This window comes from Macadamia integrifolia, chromosome 2 (genome assembly GCF_013358625.1).
Source record: "Macadamia integrifolia cultivar HAES 741 chromosome 2, SCU_Mint_v3, whole genome shotgun sequence".
Lineage (NCBI taxonomy): Eukaryota > Viridiplantae > Streptophyta > Magnoliopsida > Proteales > Proteaceae > Macadamia > Macadamia integrifolia.
Genome location: NC_056558.1, coordinates 40,632,985 through 40,653,905, shown reverse-complemented (window position 1 = coordinate 40,653,905; position 20,921 = coordinate 40,632,985). Strand labels below are relative to the sequence as shown.

The following is a 20,921-nucleotide window of genomic DNA, read 5'->3' as shown; positions in this document are numbered from 1 at the left end:
GAAAGCTTTGGTAGGTGATTCTTGGAGCATATATAGTTGTATAGACTTGTGCTTAATTACTCTTGTTTCTCTCGCCTAGTCACATACATATACAGGCATTGAATGGGTCAATTCATGGCCAAACTTCTGTCTCTCTCTCTCTCTCTCTCTCTCTCTCTCTCTCTCTCTCTCTCTCTCTCTCTCTCTATGTATATTCTGTATATTCGTTGTCCTTAGGTAGCCAACCTGAAGTGATAGAAAAGGTTTAAGAGATTCAAGGTCCCCATCACAAACCCAACTCTTTAACAGATCTTTTAGGACCCAAAACTGTATGAGGGCCTCACTGGTTTAATTAGAAATTGACCCATCAACTACCAACCACAGGTCCCAGGACCCAGCATATATGATTCTGCTCATCGCCATTCTTGAAAGAATGGCTTTGTGGCCGTCAGTACATTTGCACCATTCATGGACTGGTACGTACTACTAAATATTGGATCAAAAGTCTGACTGCCCCACATTAGCAACAAAATTGGCAAACAGTTTTTAGATGAGGGTACCTCTTGTAGCAATCAAAGGGGTGAAATGAGAAGTTATGATGTTTTTTGATTCACCATTGTCTTATTCTCAAATCTTTTTTAAGTAAAATGTAAAAAAGGTTTTTTAAAATAATTTAAAATGTAACTTATCAGTATATGTCGTGTCTTTTGAATATATATATATATATATATATGTGAAATGACAGGATTTAATGTTTGTTTAAAAAAGTGTGTTATACTTTAAAAGGTATTTAATGCTTGTTGTAAAAAAGTGTGTTATACTTAAAGGGCCTCAGACAAAATTTGCAACTTTTTTTTCTCCAACTTTGATTACAACAAGATGTTCCTTTTAGAAAAGGTATTGATGAAATAGTCTTACATAGGAGGAATTGGTTTCTTTCTCCCAATGAGAAAAATTAGTTTCTCCCGCCTGATCAATAACAGGATATACTAATTCAGCATGATGACTATTTTCTATAATGGATGAATATCAAGTTCTCTAGATAAGCCACATGTCAAATATAATAATCAATCATGTAAAAGGTATTATTTTCTATTTTCAGCATACTGTTCTTGTCTTCAAATATAATTGATTTCTTGTATAGTTTTCAATTTTTTGGATGGTAAAACAACCTTTGAAGCAAACTGAGTCTCCTACATGCTAAAATAAAATGAAAAATAGAGAAGAAAAAACTAAGAAACTTTCCCAGATATGGTTTAGGACTTCTTCAAGAGGATCACTACAGATAAGAAATTGCTGAATAATGAACAAGATGTTTCTTCTGTCCATTTTAAACTATCAGAAGAAAATAAATAAGGGAAATTGATGTAGAAACGCAACCCTAAAACGATGCAGAAGATAATAGAAAAACAAAAACAAGTAATGTACATAGATTTACAAGGTTTTGCAAGATTGCTTACGACCTCAGTGAGATGAGATCCTACTTCACTATCAATGAAAAATAAGGTTATAGTATTCATCCTCACACTTCTTAGGATTGCTTGCATTACGAAGAAAGAAACTCTCGCTCCAAATATATAGCGAAAAACCCTAATCCGGAAAGTACAAAACTACCTTAAAATAAAAAATTCATGTATGAGACCTCCTACACCCCCACTATGTAGGGGGTCTCTTGCCCCCTTGCAACCCCCACGGCCCGCTAATCAGCTAGTGGGATCATTGTCATGCCTGTCAAGGTGTCTACACCAGTACTCCCTGGATTAAACTGTGACGAAATACAAGACATCGTACACCAACAAGTTGACAGCATTTGAGGTGAGGAGACTTTAAAATCTGACACAACCACTGCATGATCCTTTAGAACCCTCTCAGGATTGGGTTGCAAAGAGAGTGGAAACCGAAAAGAAGCTAAATGAAGTTAAAGCCAATTGAACTGTCCCCTATGAACGCTCCTATGTAGAGTTCTCAGCACCGCTCGCTTTTCTTGACCTGGACTTTTCTAATTGTGGCAGAAATAACCATCCATGAATAGGGAGTTTTGTCACAACAGACCTTTCCCATGCCCAATAATCGGGTGACAATGGGGTGGCTTATAGTGGGATGATTCTTAAACATTTAAAAAGCACCCAATACATTCAGTAGATGGGTGGCTAGGTAAAGCACTTAGATATACCGGAGGCAGCCAACGCACAGAGGGCACATATTGGATCTCTGTTGCTATATCTTTAAATAACACCGGAGGCAACTGTTGATTTTTGTGAGAGAAACCGTCCAGTTATTTGTTCATACACCCCAGTTAGGCAGCTTTCAAGTAACCCGACAGGGATAGGACGTTTGAATTGGATAAAACACCCAAGACCCCACCAGAACTCTTGCATCTGGAGAATCCACCACCTCCCTGCCTAATTGGCTGAATTTTTGAACTTCATACTGGTGCAAGATACTTACCATCCATCAGCAATTCTTTCCCCAGAAGAAATTTGTTTGGCCCTCACTGATAACCTATTTGTCATTATGTCACCACCAGATCCAACCCACCTCACCAATATGATCATGTTGATCTAAACCAGAGTGAACCGTGTTATGGCCAACACCAACAAATACGAAAATAAATAGACACAGATCTGCACAACATAAAAATTTAATGAAGTTCACACACCGATGTGGTGTGCTACGTCCTTGGGAGAAGAAGATGCTTCACTATGTAGAAGAGAGATTACACTCAAACAGCAAAATACGCTCTAAAACCCTAGCTCGAAAAAACCCCTCAAATTACATTCGGGTCGCCACCAAAATGTTGAAGCGGGTCATTCTTCAAAACGGGTTAAGAATTCGAGACAAACTTAACAAATCGGTATCCTTGTTCAAACCCGTTTTGCATCGGTATGGTGGTGTTGGTGGTGTGAAATCACAACACTGACACCAAGATAGACCAAATCAAATCAGCTACATGAGCTTCTCCACTGTCCTCTTTACCTGTCCAATCAGTGGAAATCGGAAAATCAATGATATAGATATTGAAGATTAATAATAATTTCAAACGACACAACCTTCATCAAGCATAATTTAGCATCGTAGAAATGAAAAGCACCCCCAAATGTACAGTATTAAGTATTAACAGCTTCAAATAAAAAAAACACATAACTGAGATGTAAAATAGAACTGATCTTCCAAGTAAAATCTATTGGAGAAAATCAGACCAACAGTTTCTGCAGATCGAAACTACCTGGAAGAAATGCACACACACACGATGAAGAGACAGAGAGAGAGACCACTGACACAGGTTCAGTGCAAAACATGGATGCCACCTTAATCGGAGCATTCATGAAATCAGTCTGAGCTGCTTGAGCATAGGAGGAAGGGCTCTAAATCATTTGTCTGCCTACTTAATTCAGAAGTATATTAATTTTTAAGTAAACAAGAAAATGGGAATGGAACCTCATCAAAATTAAACTATAATTGCATTAGGTAAATGTGAACCCTCACTGACAAAACATTGTTCTTACTGCAGGCCCTACTGATTTGGACATGCTCCCTTCTAAGTTTCCTTCAGAAATCAGGAGCATCTCATAAGGTTCGACTTGGTCCAAACCATTTCCATCCCCAAAAATGGGATCAAAGATTTGCTGTTGTTACTTAACTACACAATTCATGCAGATCCTGCTTATTGGAAAGGGAAAAGACTGATGTAGATTGTCTACCATGTAAGATTTAAATGTTATGTGATGAGATGTGATCTTGATAATCCTGTTGGGAGTACAAACTCTTTGAATATTGAAGTTAGAACATATAGTGTTACAAAATAATAACACATGCTGATTACTTTATTTTTTCTCAAAAGAGAAGTAAGGAATGATCAGATTATTTACGGGCAAAAGAAAGCAACTATTAGGCAAGAAAGATGTTATTTTCCTCACCTTACTGGTCACCATTACCACCCGCACCAAATAAGAATTCGTCCAAAATCTTAGAAGCTTTCATTGGTTCATCCTGAGAATTCCCAGTGCTGAAGTTACTGTTGTTCCTTGATGCATTACTCACCTCTGCACAAAAAGCAGGGGGATAAGAAGAATGTCCTGACGCCATTTTAGACTCATACTTCGCTGCAAATGCCTTTGTAGATGACATAGCCTTCTGAGCTGAGCTTTGGATGGATTTATCATTCCTATCTGCTAACGGAGTCATTGAATGACCACTAGAAACTGGGGGTCTTGACATCCTCAGTGCAGTTTGATTTGGATTCTGAAGCTTGTTTAATACACTTTGGTTCTTCCAATTGCATATTTCAACTGCATCTTGTTTGGGAGGGAAACCACCTCCATGTTTCTTACTTGGATCACTTAGTGGCATTTTTCCCATAGAAAGAAAGCTAATACCTTTTGGTGGCACTGCGGGTAGCACCCTCCGCTGCATCTCATTCAAGTTTTGATGCTTGTCTGGTGCACTTTTGCTTTTCTGGTTGCACACTACTGTGCCATTACCTCCATTGGAAGGCAAGTCACCATGTTGCTTCCCATTAGAATCATCTAATGATGTGTTTCCATTTTTTAGAAATCTTATTCCTCTAGGTACCTGTCCGAGTGGCTTTAATCTCTTCTCGACCACTTTCCGCTCTGGTTTGCCATGAGAGATGGTTCCCGTGGAGAATGGCACCCTTACAGCTGTGTTTTTAGACAAGTTGTCAACAGTACAACCGGAGCTACCATCAATGTTCACTTGCTTCCTCGAATTTCTGTTATCTTGAAGAGCTGATGACTCAAACTTTGGTTTGCCAGCATTCAATGATGTACAGGAACCTTCCTCAGGTAGTATCTGGGATGTACTTAAAATATTAATATTTATTTACAATCATAAGACCTAGCTAAGTAACTAACTGGTTGATGATAAAATGAAGAAACATTAAGAAAGGCAAGAAGGTTTTTGTCCAAGTACCAACAAGCATAAATATCTGCCCAAGGTTACTGGATTATAAGGATTCAAGTAGTTACCTTGTGTGAAAACAAGCATTTATCACCTCTAATGCAAGAGCCATTTGACATGTAATTGTTACAAGGGTACTTGGAGAGTTCATGATCAAATGGACAATCGTCCCCTTTCAAGCATGATTGATGTGCAAAATGCGTGCATGGCTGCAGTAAGCAAGTGGATCAGAAAGAGAAGTTGCTAATTCAAATTAGAATGATATAAGAATTTCAAGTATTTGAACAATGAGGCATGCACAATGGAAAGATGCAGGGAAGTATGTGGAAATGAGTTGTTTGCAAAGAAGGCAATGATAAATGAACCTTTTCAAGCATGACTGACTCTCTCTCTCTCTCTCAATGTCTTTGCATTTGCGTGTATGTACAAAAGATCTATCCAGTTATATCACATATCTGTGAAGTATAATCTATATAGATGTGTGTGTGGGTGGATGTCAGGCTTTTGCACCGTTACATTGAATGATAAATGAGGATCATTCTTTGTCAGATGATTCCATCCAGGGAGTTGTACCTATTCTTATTGTCAAAACCATTCTAATTTGGGAACATAAGTTCCAGCCTTTGCTTCCTAGAGTTCAATATTCTCCCCAGCAGATAAGGTTCATTTTATTTACCTGCATTTGTAGCCAGACAACCAGATCAAGTTCATTATATTGAACTTGCATTCACAATCAGAGAAAAATTGGTCAAATCAAATAAACATCAGAGATACATTACCACAGTTTCAAAGAAAAATTTGAGTTAAAACGATTAGGTCATTTGTTCTTCCTTGTCCTAAACTTTTTGGATTAATCTAGGAGGATAGTTTAAAAAGGAAGATAGTCCATAAAATGATTCAGCTCACACCTAGATTTCAACGTCATTTAATATTTCTTTAACTCCCAAAGCACTAGCTCTTGTATCTACAGTCTAAAAATGACTACATTATTTTGGGCTTGAATCTTAAATGGAATGTCTGTCAGATTATTAGGTACATGCTCTAAACATTGTTGGTCCAAGAAATAAGAGTCTAGGAATGCAGAAACAATCAAGGACGACAGTGAATCTTAAGATTTTCATTCTTTCATAGCCAAAAACCATTTTCTCCGGGTTAGAAAAAGTATCAGGCATTCAGGCTATGAAAGTTATATATTCAGTGAAAGATGAGATCTGGCTAGAGCATTGAGATACGAGACAGCTATGATTTTGAAGTTCTAGGGCTTTAGCTATGAGGAAGGGATGGCAGAGACACCTCTAGAGCAGGCCAAATAAAGGAAAGAGGTATTCTTACAAAAAAACACAAAGACAATCTAAATTAGGGTTTAGAGGAACATAACTAAGGGTTAACATCCACCATAAGATATAGCCATAGAGGAAAAACAAGTGCTCATATGGAACAGTGAATTATCCATGGATGGTAACTTCAAAGAAAGAATAGAAGAAAATACAGAAGAAGACCAAGGAACCCAAAACAAAAAAGAAGAAGAAGAAGCAACAGTAGCGGCAGCAGGAGAAGGGAGAGGGGAGAAGAACCCACATGTCCCAAGAGTTTTCACACACCTTCTACATCTGGAATCTCTAGACCAAATTCAATTCCATTTATCAAATAGCTCAATAATAACCCCTAAGAAAGGAAAGCCTGACAACATGCCCTATCCATATTATGAATTACAACTTGCTTACCTAATTAGTTTAAGTGCTGGGGATCACTACCTGGTCGTGTGGCCACTGCGCCAGCACAGGGACCAACCAGGGGAGGCGCACAGGCATCCAACCAGAGGGGCAGGGTGGTCTTTTCGCCACCCCCTATGTCTGGGCGTAAGGGCACGCAACCAGGTGGGGATTTTTTTCCCTTAGTTTGATTAGTTGTTCTTGTAGGAATTTGCAGGCCTAAGCATCCAATGGAACGAAATGTTCATGATAGATGCTATAGAACAGGCCTGATGCAGATTCAATCAGAACTGATGGATCTGATTGGCCTAGTAGTACCGGGCCCACTAATGGAATGGAAGAGATCCCTGATGATGATAGATGTCGGCCAAATCTGATACAAAATTAATGGTCAGATTTTCAACAGAATAACTACTAGATTTCAAGGAAAATTTCGAGAAATAAACAGAATTTAAGTAGCCTAATTAATGGGGATTGATGTGGAGAGAGAAAGAGTGGTTTATACTTAATAGTAGTAAAAGTAAAGAAAGAGATAATAATGTATGAGAAAGTTGGGAAGAATAAGAAAGTTGTAATGGGAATGAAGGTGATAAAAATCCTCCTCAAAAATAGGATCCTAAACTAAATAAATAAATAGAAGAGAGAAGAAAATATAGAGGAAGAATATTATCAACCGTCGGGAAGGAGAGAAAAAAGAGAAGAAAAAAGTGAGAGGGATATCTCTTACCATGGGGATGAGAGAGAAAAGAAGCTCATGAGAGAAGGGAAAAAACGAGGAGAAATAAGAACAAAGAGAAGAGAGATAAAAAGAAGGGAGAGAGCTAGCATGGGAGTAGAGAGAATATTCTTCAACCATCAATGGCAACAACCAAACCAAATCAATTCATTCAATTCAAAACCATCAATTCTGGGCAGGAGTTAGTTACATATATATATAGGGAGAGGGATAGGCATGCTAGCGGGTTACCTTGGAATCTTATGTGCTAGCAAGATTTTAATAGTAGGATTTGATAATCTTAAATAAAACCGTTAGATCGAGAAAAGAGATCCAAACTTTCCATGCACCCCTGCTACACGTTTTTTCTCTCCCCTCTCTCTATCTCTATTCTCCTATTCTCCTATTCTCCTCTGCAACTGTTCTACTATGGGGGAAAAAAAAATTCTCAGGCTGCTTGATCTTAATCCTGATTACCCATGGCAGCCTGGAAACCGCTGCTTCTCTTCCCCGCCCTCTCTCCCTCTCCTGGCCCTCTACTGGATCTTCCTCTGTCGTTCTAAAACTTGCCGCTGAGGGTTACGTCACACCCTCACCCTACTTGCAATCTCACCTCCTCTGTTTTCTATTTTTCCTGCAACCACACCCTCTCCACGCAGGTGTCCAAAATCCAGCCTAGAAATTGAAAGATACAGTGAGGTATATTGATATCAAAAGATTACATTTATTAATCCCACGTGCCATGGTCGTGCATCAGATCAACCACTTTGACCAAGTCCTCAACTACCAGGCCATGAATAGCATTTTTATTTAAAATGATAGCCCAGATCTGCCCAATTTCTTTCTCTGTTAAATTTCAGTGGTGTTTGTTCTATATTGCATCTCATTTTCTTTCTTCCTTACAAATATAAAGTGAGAGAGAGAGAGAGAGAAAAAGAAAGAGGAAGTGGGGGATCGACAACGGAGTCATCGGAACTCGGTGAATGCCATAGTTGGCGATTTCACTTCCAAATTGCCTAACAAGCGCAGATCCGGCCCGGATCCTGAGGACCCTTTTCACATTGATTTATTTAAAACCAAATGCTTAAATCAGGGTAACCACTTGTTTCTCTCTCTGTTCCTCTGCTTTCTCTTCCATTTCGCTATGTGCCTGCAACTGAGGGTGAAGAATGATATATTTGTGCAAAATTCTTCACTATTTTTTATGGAATAATTTTCTTCCCTCTTTATATTTGTAAGGAAGAAAGAAAATGAGATGCGATATGGAACAAACGCCATTGAAATTTAACATAGAAAAAAACTGGGCAGATCTGGGCTATCGTTTTAAATAAAAATGCTATTCATGGCCTGGTAGCATCCTCTGAAGAGAGAGAGAGAGAGAGAGAGAAAGAGGAAGCGGGGATCAACAAATTTCTGGTATGGAAGGAGGAGCGGGAGACACAGAGGAAGGAGAAAGGAAGAAGGGGAGGAGGAGGAGGAGGAGGAGGAGGAAACCGTGGAGCTGCGGTATTGGGCAAATCATGTAAGACAATGGTTAAAAACGGTTGAGATTTTTTATGTTGCATCTAACGGCCAATAGATGCTAACATGCCTTATTCCTAGGTAATGCGCTAGCATACCCAACTTTTTCATATGTACACACTCCACTAAGGACTCTTGACACTTTCTTACTTTAAATAAACAACCAAAGTTAATAAAACTCTTAACTAGCCTAAAATAAATAACAATAGGACTCTTGTATAGATAAGATAAACTTGGACTCTAAACATGGGACCTATTAATAAAATAATAATTTCAGTGCACCCTGTTAACTCTCATTTTTGGGATTTATATTTTCAGCTCATTACAATGAGAAAACCACACAACTAAGGCCCAACCCAATCCTACCCTAAAACCTGGCCCAAATTTAAACTGGGCCTGCATTAAGGCCCCTCATATAAGGTGTGATACCTCCAAGGCTTGTCCCTCCTAGTCATCATCCACCTCGTTACTATTACCAAATCTCCTTGTATTATAAGCCACTGCATCCTCAGAGAGGACAGCAGTCTCAACCTGTAGAGTTAAGCTATAGACTCATTGCAGGTGGAGTCCCAATCCCACTAGGGCTTCACAAAACTCACTCCCATTTATGGGTCCAATCTCTGAAAGCTACCCGATGGCACAATGTGAGGACTGAGGACAACCACCTTAACTTGCATACAAAAAGGGGATGATCTGTCATGAAATGCTGCAACTAGCAGCTAGCAGACCTATCAGGTACCATCCTGGAAACTTTAATACAGATTGCTTAAAGGTAGAACTTACATAGAACACATTTAAAATTAGAAACTAAAACTACTGGCATCTGGTACAGTTATTAAGCACAGGAACACAATAGCTTATATTTGTCAAATGAAAAAGTTTCAGCAATAATTTCCACTGCCTAAATAGGTCAGTTAATCCAGATGCGTACACACATTGTCTTAGTATAATATTATCAGTAAATTCTGATAAGTCATAGAAACAAACAAAGTGCACCAGAATGTCTATCTCTACCATGACTTAACAAGTTTAAACCTAAAATCATGATATGTGACCAGAAGTATGTGCATGAAAATACACAGTTGGTACTATCTGAAAATCTACAATACAAAATGATACCCAAAAAGAAGTCTTATAGTAAGTCAAATGATCATACCGTTGATTTTGTCAAGGGAATTGTATCATGTGAAAAGTTGCACAAATCACCCTGAAACCAAAAAAAAAAAGGATTAGATGGCATAAGGCAATAAAAGGCCGAGGGACAAGAAAGTCTGAAAGACCAGTGTGTCACTGAGAATGAACTACAGGGAAAATCAAACATTCACAGCTTGATAACAACAGAACAACACAGATAATTTCTACTACTTAAGCATCAAACATTTGGACTCAATTTATCTGAAGATAGGTCCCATCATGATTATATATCTAAGAATAGGGGCTGGCCATATGAAAATTCTAACTTCATAAATGAAATGTTTGCTCAAAATTATAGAACAAGGTCAAAAGAGAAGCATGAATATTATTTGAGATGCAGAAGTGAAAGAAACAGTTGAATAAATGGAAAGGAAAGACAACAGGAGCCCTGATGAGCATGAAACAGAAAATCTAAGACAGAAATGTTTCCATAACAAGAAGAAATGAACCAAGGAATATTTATAAAACTAGAATGATTTAATATTCAGCATTAACAGACATGTCCGGAGGAGAGAGAAGCAGTAATAAAAATGGAAAGCAGAAGAGAGCATAAGCCCTGACACACAAGCAAGACAAGCAGCAAACACAGTTCCCATTACCAGAAGAAAAGGAGTTCTTATAGAATCTTATGGTGCTCACATTAAGAAGATCATTCTTTTAGTTAACCTGGTTGGAAATGGGAAGAAGGAAGCAAGTTGCGAGTTTACAGGATCCGGATCCTCTGTAGCACAGGGGTGTGCTATAAATCATATAGCACAGCATGAGCGTGTGGCTTGGTTCGTTATTGCTGCAAAACCATATAGACATACATTACATGTTATCCGTTAAATGCAAGAACCCTTTCTTCTCGAAATCGATCTTCCCAAAATCAATGAAACCTGAAATAGGGTTTTCTGCGGTGCGAGATTTGTCCCCAAATCTAACATTCATCCTACAGAGTGTGATCATTCCTCTATTCATAAAGTGATCCCAATTTGATGCATAACCAACAAAAAATATTAAAAACTAAAAAACTTAGAAAAGAAAAAAAAATCTGAACATCCATACAGGCAAGTAAGGGTGAAGAACCGGGGAAAAAGAGAAAGGGGATCAATCCTCTGTTCATCCATATAGGCAAGTAAGGGTAAGGATGAAGAACAGGGGAAAAGAGAAAGGGATCATTCTTCTGTTCAGAAAGTGACCCAATTTGATGTATTAACAACAAAATATCTTAAAAACTAAAAAAACTTTAAAAAGAAAATCTGAACATCCATACAGGCGAGTAAGGATGAGAAACAGAGAAAAAGAGAAGTTGGACATATCAGGAACGGTTAGGAATATACAGAAAAGATCTTAAAAACTAAAAAATTTTAAAAAGAAAATCTGAACATCCATACAAGTGAGTAAGGGTGAGAAACAGAGAAAAAGAGAAGTTGGACATATCACGAACGGTGAGGAATATGCAGAGAAAGGGGACATCGGCGGAACCCTATTTTATGGTTTCATCGATATTGGCAAAAAAGGGATAACATATAACGCATGTCTATATGGATTTTTTGGGGTAGAATTGAACCAAGTCACATGATTATATATCTACCACGTGTCACCCTCTCAAGCTGCGCTATACAATTTATAGCCCCCCTTGTGCTACAGAGGATCCACATTACAATATGGGGAGTCTACGGATCCAAGGTCCTTAATTTTCTACTCTTACAGGACTGATTGCGTTTTGGGGTGGAGGGGGGTAAGCAAAGGCATTCAAGTACTGAGTTCTGTTTGTTTGTGAAGGACAGGACAACAGGTCTCTCCATTAGAGAGGTATCCTATGAGCTCAAAATCAAGCGACTAGAAAGAAAATTTAGGGTCATTAGCTACAACAGAACTAAATGAGATTCCTTGACAGGTTTATCTGAAATCAACCAAGTCATGAAAGCAACTATAGGAAATAACCAAAGTTGAATGATGATTGAAATGGTAGAAACTTAACTAGATAAGTTGTATATAACCATGAGACAATATGATCCTTATGAGACTTAAAAGTTAAAACCTAGACTAAACATAGAATTCAGTATCCTATAAGCACTCTTACAACGGTAACCTGATGTAAATGTTAAGAGAGCACAGAGTCAATGTTTATTGCTGTTGAAGCACAGCTTCTTTTGGAGAACTCATGCATTATAGTGAATCAACATAATTTTTTACTTTTTTTTTTTTTTTTTTACTATTTTTTGGTAGAGAAGTGTAACATAGTTGTGACCAAGCATAATGTTCTATCTGCCAACTAAGCATATCAGCGCAAGGTAAATCACATCTCCTAACGAGCTGATCAGCGAGGTAAATCAAGGAAACAAACATCTTTGGTGATTAACAAGACTAATAATTAACGGTACTATATTTACTTGGGAAATTAATGATATAATCACCACTTTTTTTTTGCTCATCGTAGTTGACTGAGATATTGAACAATTATTTTGAGGACCAAGAAAATGCCAGACAGAAGAAAAGTAGAGTGCCACTTCAGAATGTTGTAAAATCAAGAAACAAGGCAATTGTAGAGTGATCCTAGCCAATATTAGTATGTTAAATGCAATGATGACCAAGAATGACATAAAAAATAGACAAGCCTTTGGTGCACGCAACTAAAAGCATATGGATTCAATAGGTTCCCGTGACCAGCACCAACAGATATTTTCCCTTGCAATAGTGAAGGTTCAAGTTCATGTACTACCTGCCAACATCTTCCCCGAAGATAGTGCTCGCAATATTTTACTGGTTTCGGTTTTAAAATAGGATGTAATTTTAACCTCTTGACTCCAAGAAGCTTGTTCTTTTCAGCTCGCTTCCTTTTCTTCTTCAGCTGCAAAGCATGATTGCAGTGAAAAAAATTATTTTAGTAGTCCAAAAGCATATGAAATATAGTATAAATGTGGATGGTGACTGATTTACTGCATTCACACATCGGATGTTGACTAGAGTCCCTAATCATGCTAACTAAGCCCCTTAGCAACTGAATGAACAATCAATCATATAACACTCACCAAGGGGGGGGGGGAGCAAAAGATGTACCGTTTCTTCTCAATTGAATGACCCTACTTTTTCTTATCACAAATTTCAACATCTTGCTAGAAATGAACAACACTAAACTAGATTTGTTACATGAATAACATGATGACATTTATATTGTATTTTGTCATGCCCAAGAAATGGTCTAGATCCAGTGAGCCCCAAAGGTTGGGCAAGAAATGGGAGAGGCATTGAGGGGGCATCTCTTTAGTCCCACATTAGCTAAGGGGAAGAGACTGGGCTAGATGATAACTTCTAGCACCCCTTCCATAGTCACAATGTGTTTTAAAGCCATGAGGCTTATGGGCCAAAACGGACAATATTGTGACTTGTTATGGGGTCGGGGTGTTACAAATGGTATCATAGCGGACCCCGACACCGTGTGGGGCCACAACAGGGACACTGTGCAACAAGGGGAAAATTGTCACGCCCAAGAAATGGCCCAGATCTGATGAGCCCAAAAGGTTGGGCAAGAAACGAGAGAGGCACTGAGGGGGCATCTATTTAGCTCCATATCGGCTAGGGGGAAGAGATTGAGTTAGTTGATAACCCTTAGCACCCCTTACTTAGTCACAACGTGGCCTATGGGCCAAAGCGGACAATATTGTGGCTTCGTATAGGGTTGGGGTGTCACAATATTCATATCTCAGATGTTTGCCCAAGCCTCTAATACATACTAAACAATTTTGATTTAACAGACTAACTCAAACCCCTTAGCAACTGAATGGGCAATCACTCATATAACAGTCACCAAAGAGGAGGAAGAAAAAAAGTACCTTTTTCTTCATCTCAGTTGAAGGACCCCGCCTTTTCTTATTGTAAACTTCGACATCTTGCTAGAAATGAACACCACCAAACTAGGTCAGTTACATGACGAACATAATCACATCAAAATAAGGTAGGATAACAATCTAACAGTAAATAAAACATCCATGATGTACTTAGATATTCTTCCAAATGCTGCTGATATTGGTATGATTCAAATGTATTTAAGGTGAAGCAACAAATAGAAGATGAAATGGAGCCAATTCTCCTTCAAAAAATGATTTCAATATCCATGCAATCTTCTAATAAAGCATATCTTAAAATCTTTTAGCGTACTTTAATGCACATCTTGTTTGGAATTAATCAAACAACCATTCACCAAAGCTAAATGATGCAGATTAATCAGCAAAAGTGGGCTTATTTTAGTGGAAATAAGTCTTGGGTTGGGTTCTAGGGACCTTGGGCTTCTGATTTTTAGGTTTACTGATGTAATGGGCCTCTTCTCTATGTCCATAATTAGGGTCTCAATTTTAAATACGGGATTTACTTTATTAATTAGTCTAGTTGGAGTCTTTTTTTTTTTTTGGTTATTAAGTGTTTTATATAGACTGGAATAGATCTCTAAGATTCCAACCTTATTTCAGTCTCTTTATTTTATAATTTTAGTTTCCTAGTTAGCTAAACTTACCTTATCAGTTCAAGATTTTTATTTTTTTTATTTGAGTATGTTTTTGAGTCTTCTATATGAATTTCAACCTTGTGCACGTTTTTTGAATAATGAAAATTGGTTTCAGCCTTTGTTTATTCTGTGGTTATTCTAAATATTGGTACTGTGGTGATTCAGTCCAGCTCTGTTGTAGTGATTCAGCAGGTTGATTGGTTGATTGGTAGTGAATCCAATCAAAGATTTCACGTAGTGAATCCTGAAATTCATGTCCATCTTTTTCTCACCTTCTTCCTCCATAAAACAGGTCAGATCTTACATCTGCTATCCCACATGTTTTTCTCTCCTAGTTTTGTTTCTCACTTGGTTGTTATTCTGTTTATTAATTCCAAGCTCTGAGAGTGTGCACCTTGGTGCAACGGTAAGGTTGCTCCATTGTGACCAAGTGGTCACTGGTTTGAGTCAAGAAACAGTCTCTCCATAAAGCAGGGGTCAGGCTGCATACATTATGACCAACCCTCCCCAGACCCCACAGTGGCAGGAGCCTCATGAACTGGGTACTCCTTTTTTTTTCTGGTTCTATAAGCAAAGAATAGGAAGTATAATGCAAATTGGATTCTAGAAATCAATCAACAAGATTGGATTTTAAACACTGTTTCTGAAATCAGAATTTGGAATTAAAAAAAAAAAAATCCAATCTTGTTGATTGATTTCAGAATACCTATCTGGAATTGATACTGAACATACTCTGTTATTCTTGTTCAGATCCAACCATTATTTTCTATCGAATTGAATTATCCTTCTTCAAGTAGGTTTCTTAAAAATTCTCAGTTTTGGTTACTGTTATCTAATTCTGATTTCAGATCTCTGTTGAGTTATTATTCCTGAGTTTTTGTGATGGCATCAAACCCAAAAGCCCAAGCTTTAAGGTGGAGACACCCTTCCCAAAGTCATAAGCCCAGCAACAGCACACTACCCGACCGTTGTGGGACTAAAACCCACTCACTCCTGGCCATGGAGCGTACTCACTAAATCAACTCCCCCCAACTTTGGGCCATGAGACCCACTTGACCAGTGCATAGACCATAATTGTCACAGCGTCTAGGAAACCCAAGGCATTGGAGGGGATTTGGACAAAAAGCAACACCAACAAGGCAACCAAGGCACCTATGCATCGCCTGGGTGAACCTTGACAACTACAGCATGGACAACTACTTTGATACCATTTGACAGCATCCAACTCAAAAGCCCGAACTTCAAGGCGGAATGGCTCTTCACAAAGGTCACAAACCCCACAATTGCACATTACCCGACCGAGGTGGGATTAAAACCCCTCAATTCCAGGCCATGAAGCCCACTCACTGCATCATTTTGTTACTGTTTAAGCACCAGTCTACTATTGAACCGTTGCTGCTTTGAACTCCTCCAATTCAGGTATCAATTTCTGGTTCCTGAAATTCGTACCTAAAGTGAGATTCTTCATTAACTATTGATCTACCATTGGATTGCTCTTAAATTATGGTATATTGTTCTTCCAAGTAAATAGAGCCTTTGAACTGCATATCAGTCAAATCAGACCCTTTGATAATCAATTAGTAAATTTCTCTTGAAATCTGAGTTTTTTTCTTCACTGTGATCCTTTTTATGCTGGAATTCTAAATCTACCCTAAGGTGATTTGGATTCCTCATCACTAAACCTAACTAACATAAATTAAACTAATTAAATAAGTAAGAGATAGCCAGATTTAAACCAGACGAGACTTGTACCCAATACTATACTTGCCCCATGCTAAGAATCAATCAGATACAAAACCAAAACCAATCTTACCACCCTCCATTCTTTGATATGGTCTTTACTTAGATAGGGCTTTTGGATAGGTTTTTCTGAGCCTTCTTTTCGGCTAGTCATCGTAAGCTTTGGAAGCAGTACTTTCCCTATTTTTAGATTGGGAAGGTCAAGAGATTTTTTAGACAATTATCGGTTCCAGTTCCAGTGGTAAACTAAACCTTCTCTCCATTCTCTTGGTTTCAGGCCAATATGGGTTGGTTACTTGGACGCAGGAAGTGGTTCATGAGGGTACAAAAAAATAATTCCAGACATGATCTACATCAAGCCATGTCATAAGGAGTTCTTACTAATAAGCAATGCCTACTAATTAGCTACCAACTTATATAAAACCAGGCAGTTTACCTTCAAAGGAGCTTTGTGAATCAGATGACTCTGGGAGCAATCACGTCATCCCTTAATGGTTCTAGAATCCATGTAAAAGGGTGGCCAGGTGCCGGGTGCCAGCTCTGACCTGATGCATCAAGGGTAGGGTCCAACCTGACGGACCAACCCTCCTCCTTTATCCAAGCTCAGGACCGGCAGCAAACACGGGTAGAGTTTACCTCAAGACCATTTTCCTTAGAAAGAACATATCGATGACAAAAAGGACTCCTTCCACACCCAAAGTTTCCCCAAACTGCAAGAAGTTTCCGGTGTGTGCTAAGAAATCTAATCTTGGAAGTGAAACATGCTAAGTGCATCATTCCAGTGACAACTCAAAGAACCACAATATACAATCAATAAATGTTCTAATGCTGGTGAAAGAAAAGGAATACACATCAAACTGAAAATTGTTGAGAAATATACTCTTTCAGAGGGAAAACGGACATACCTTTTTTTTGGATGTCATTGGATGAGTTTTAGTCACAATTTTATCTGATATTTCTTCATGCAACTGTGTACCTTCTGTAGGAGCAATAGGGCAGTTAATGTCTTCCTTCGGGGCATTGCCTTTCTCGTTCTCATTTCTGACCAATATACCAGATCTGGCTTCCTTTCCCTTTCTCTTTCTTCTGTTGAGCTCTGCTTGAACACAATCTTCATATTCTCCTTTATTATGATCTTTGCAGTTGTCAGAGAATTTCTCTTTCTTCATGGCATCCCAAAAAATCTGACCTTCCACTCCCATACTTTCTGCTACAGCAGTATCTTCAGAGGACGAATGAACTGAACGGTTAGAAACTCCCGAATCATCAGGAATTTCACCTTCCTCAATCTCTCTATCTGAAACAAAGCTAACAGAATTATCTGGAATGACCTTATAAGAAGCTGATTCCTTCATGTCCAATTCTTTTTGCTGCATTTCATGTTCTAGTTTTTCCATCATATGTGCCAATGAAGCCTCATCTTTTGCATTGTTGACTGCCATTGACTCTTCAGGTATCAGTTCATTTTCCAACATATTTATGGAATTCAAGAATTCACTCCCTACAACTTCTGGCACTTGCGGCAATACCTCTACATCAAGCCGTTCTGAACAAAGAATGTCATTATTCTGGTTATCAATCCAGCCACCAACGTCATTTGCAACCAGATCTTTCTCCAGTGACATATATGTATCTTTGTGAATATCAGCAAAAGTAAGATCCCCATTTCCTTCAAGCGCCCTCCTGTGGCCAAACCCAACTGTTACCCTTCGTTCAGGAGTGGAAGCTCCATCTTCAACACCAAATTTTTCACTATTCTTGATGGACAACTCCAAGTTAGCTTTATATTCGACCTGTCCTGCCACATCGCCTGTTTCCACCACTTCATTTTGATCCATAAGAGAATTATTAAAATCATTATCACTTGAGGAAACAACAATATCAGCAGCCAAATCTTTCTCCATTCTTGTATTTGAATGACTGTGAGCATCATTGCCACAAGCAATATCCTTATTTCCTTCCAGTCTGGTTCCATAGTTTGACTCCCTTGCCATTATTTGTTCAAGTTCAGAAATTCCTTTTGGAAAACCAGTCACTCCAGCATTCTCACTGGACAATTTAGAGTGTTCCCTATCCTCCATTATTCCACCCACTATACCTGATTTCTTTACAACAATTTGTTCCGAAACAAGATGCTCAGACTGATCATTAATGGAAGCAACATCACTATTAGCTATCAGGTCTTTTTCCACTGACATATTGGAAGGTGTAGAAACTTCTCGACATCCAAGATATGCATAACCCTCCGGTCTCGTTCTATCGTCTAACTGAGTTGTCACTATTCGTTCATGACTGGAAGTTCCATTGTGGATCCCAACCGCTTTAGTACTCTCAATCGACGAATTCTCACCACCAGGATCGACCAAATCATTACACAGTTCTTTTTGAATTCCCAACCCTAAATTTCCATCTCCGGTACCTACACACCAAAGGAAAAGATCAATTCATTGTTCTTACCTATAGTAATTGAGATGAAGACAACAACCAGGAACAAATTCAAATGAAACCATGGAATAGGATTGATAGTTACCAAGCCTTGGAGCCTCTAAAGATATCTGAATTGCAGGCGAACATTGAGATTCATCACTACAGAGAGAAAGGACACGAGCAAGGGTACGTACAGTCTCACTCTTGAGATGAGACCGGCGACGAAGAGGAAAAAGATAAGGAATTTGCCCCGACATTTTATGCTTTCTTCGAGACTTCCACTTCTGATTCTCCAGAGGTAGCAGGGAAGGAAAGCTGAGGAACTTCTCACAGGTTAAAGACTGAAGACGACGGAGCTAGAGTAAGCCGTAGCTCACAGTTACGACTTATATAGAAGTTAGGTAAAGTGTTTCATTTATTATAAATAAACCCATCCAAACCAACACTACGAGAGAAGTGTTAGTTTTTGAAATCTAAAAGACAATTTTACCCCTCTTCTTCCTCTCCTCCATTTGCCCATAACTCGCCTCTTTCTCTATTCGATTTCAGTCTTTTCCTTGATTTTCAAATTGATTTTCTCTTTCTCTCTGTGTTTTCTGTCCGAGATCCATTTATTCTTTCATAGGCGTTAAAGATGCATTTGCTTATGAGTTGCTCCAATTGCCACACACCGCTGCAACTCCCGACGGGAGCCCAATTGATAAGATGCGCCTTGTCCCAAGCCATAACCCACATCGCAGATCCACACAACCTCCCTCCTCCCCACCATTCCTATGATTACCATCCTTCCCCTACGCCACGACCACCGCCATGGGCAACACCTGCTCCTTTCCCATACCAAGCCCTTCCTTGGGCCTCTCCCTTCTGCCCATGACCGCAAGAAGGCAATGATATGTGGCAAGAAGCTCTTATGTGAGAAGAATCATATGTGTTTCCATCATGGGAACTTTGAAAATAGAGGACCCCCAACACCTACCCTATGAGTTTTTTACTTAATCGATTGAAGACAAGATTTTTATGAGAAAGAGGGAGGCTTCTTCTCCTTCGAAATGCCCTAAAACGATATTGAACTCGCTGACTTCGAAACCCCCAAATCAGGGCTATGAAGAAAATGTCGGTGAGGAAGTCAGCCACTAAAACCCCTCCAAAATCATCATAAGAAACCACCAGAGTCTTCTACAACGACACCCAAGCCTGCTGACAATCCCAATTATGTATCTTTAATTGAATTGAAACCCTCCAATAACAAAAGTGCTACTGCGACGCCCACTGCTGTCTCAGTGCTCAAATCCAAAGGTAAGATTTAAGACCTGGCTAAAACTAATGTTGCAGCCAAAGCCTCTGCTACACAGACACTCAAATTGGCAGTGAAGCTTGAGCAATCGATTGTGAACGTTGAAGCGAAAGAAGAAACTGCTTCTAAAATGGTCGTAAAAACTCTATCGAAGGGAAAACCTCTCCTTGCAGAACTTGGAAAATCTCCCGAGAAGGAAGAAACGCTGGAAGACGCTGTGGTTGCAAGGGTTCTGGAGTGGCTTTTCAACCTATGCCGACTCAGGCTACGACAACTGCTCTTGCTGATCCATTGTTTGATAGGCCATCGATTCCGACGGCTGTAAGAAGGTTGTGAGGGACGTAAATGAAAGGGTAATTATGTTAGTTTGGGTGGGTTTAATGTAATAAACAAAACTCAAAGGGGGAGAACGAAATAAAGGCAAATGCAAGAGGAGGTGGATGTAAATTTCCCTAGAAATTATGGTTTGTGGGTATTGGTGTAATTTTTGAGAATGTGAGGGGTTTGCAGCGTAGCTTACCACAAAAATAATTAGGCTTTGTTGGATGGCCAAGAGAAAAAAAGAAAAAGAAAATGTATAATTTTGTGCTTGGTATGTCTTAATCCAAGAGAATATTTAGTTTTTAAATTTCAACATTTCTCTTGAGAATTGTGAAATTTTCTTTTGTTAAAAAAATAAAAATAAAAATATAGTAAAAAACACAAGAAAACATAAAAAAATATAAAAATTTGTATTTTATAATAATAACCAAACATACATATTTTTTTTTCTTATCATTTCATTTATTCTCTTTTCTTTTCCTTTATTTTATAGATTATTTTTAGCCAAGAAAAGAAAAGAAAGGAAGAGTACAAATTTTGGTTTGTACTTTTTTCTTGGTTTAGGAAGTTCTATTTATGCTTGGTATTTCCTAAATCATGAGTAGATTCACT

General features: G+C 38.6%; 1 protein-coding gene across 2 annotated transcripts; it reads right to left on the bottom strand.

The window, feature by feature from the left end:
- Positions 1 to 2,551: 2,551 nt before the first annotated feature.
- Positions 2,552 to 20,271, bottom strand: LOC122066249 (zinc finger CCCH domain-containing protein 7-like). Of its 2 annotated transcripts, XM_042630084.1 has the most exons (9): positions 18,798 to 20,271; positions 17,173 to 18,686; positions 13,860 to 13,919; positions 12,749 to 12,877; positions 10,004 to 10,054; positions 4,968 to 5,108; positions 4,356 to 4,791; positions 3,897 to 4,022; positions 2,552 to 2,955 (listed from the first exon to the last, which is right to left on the bottom strand). In XM_042630084.1, exons 1-8 carry the CDS (start codon positions 18,949 to 18,951, stop codon positions 3,898 to 3,900), a joined length of 2,610 nt encoding a protein of 869 aa, XP_042486018.1. In that variant the 5' UTR covers positions 18,952 to 20,271; the 3' UTR covers positions 2,552 to 2,955; position 3,897. The 2 variants fall into 2 exon arrangements, with proteins under 2 accessions (XP_042486018.1, XP_042486012.1); XM_042630078.1 differs by having other exon boundaries at positions 3,897 to 4,791; positions 18,798 to 20,268.
- Positions 20,272 to 20,921: the final 650 nt, after the last annotated feature.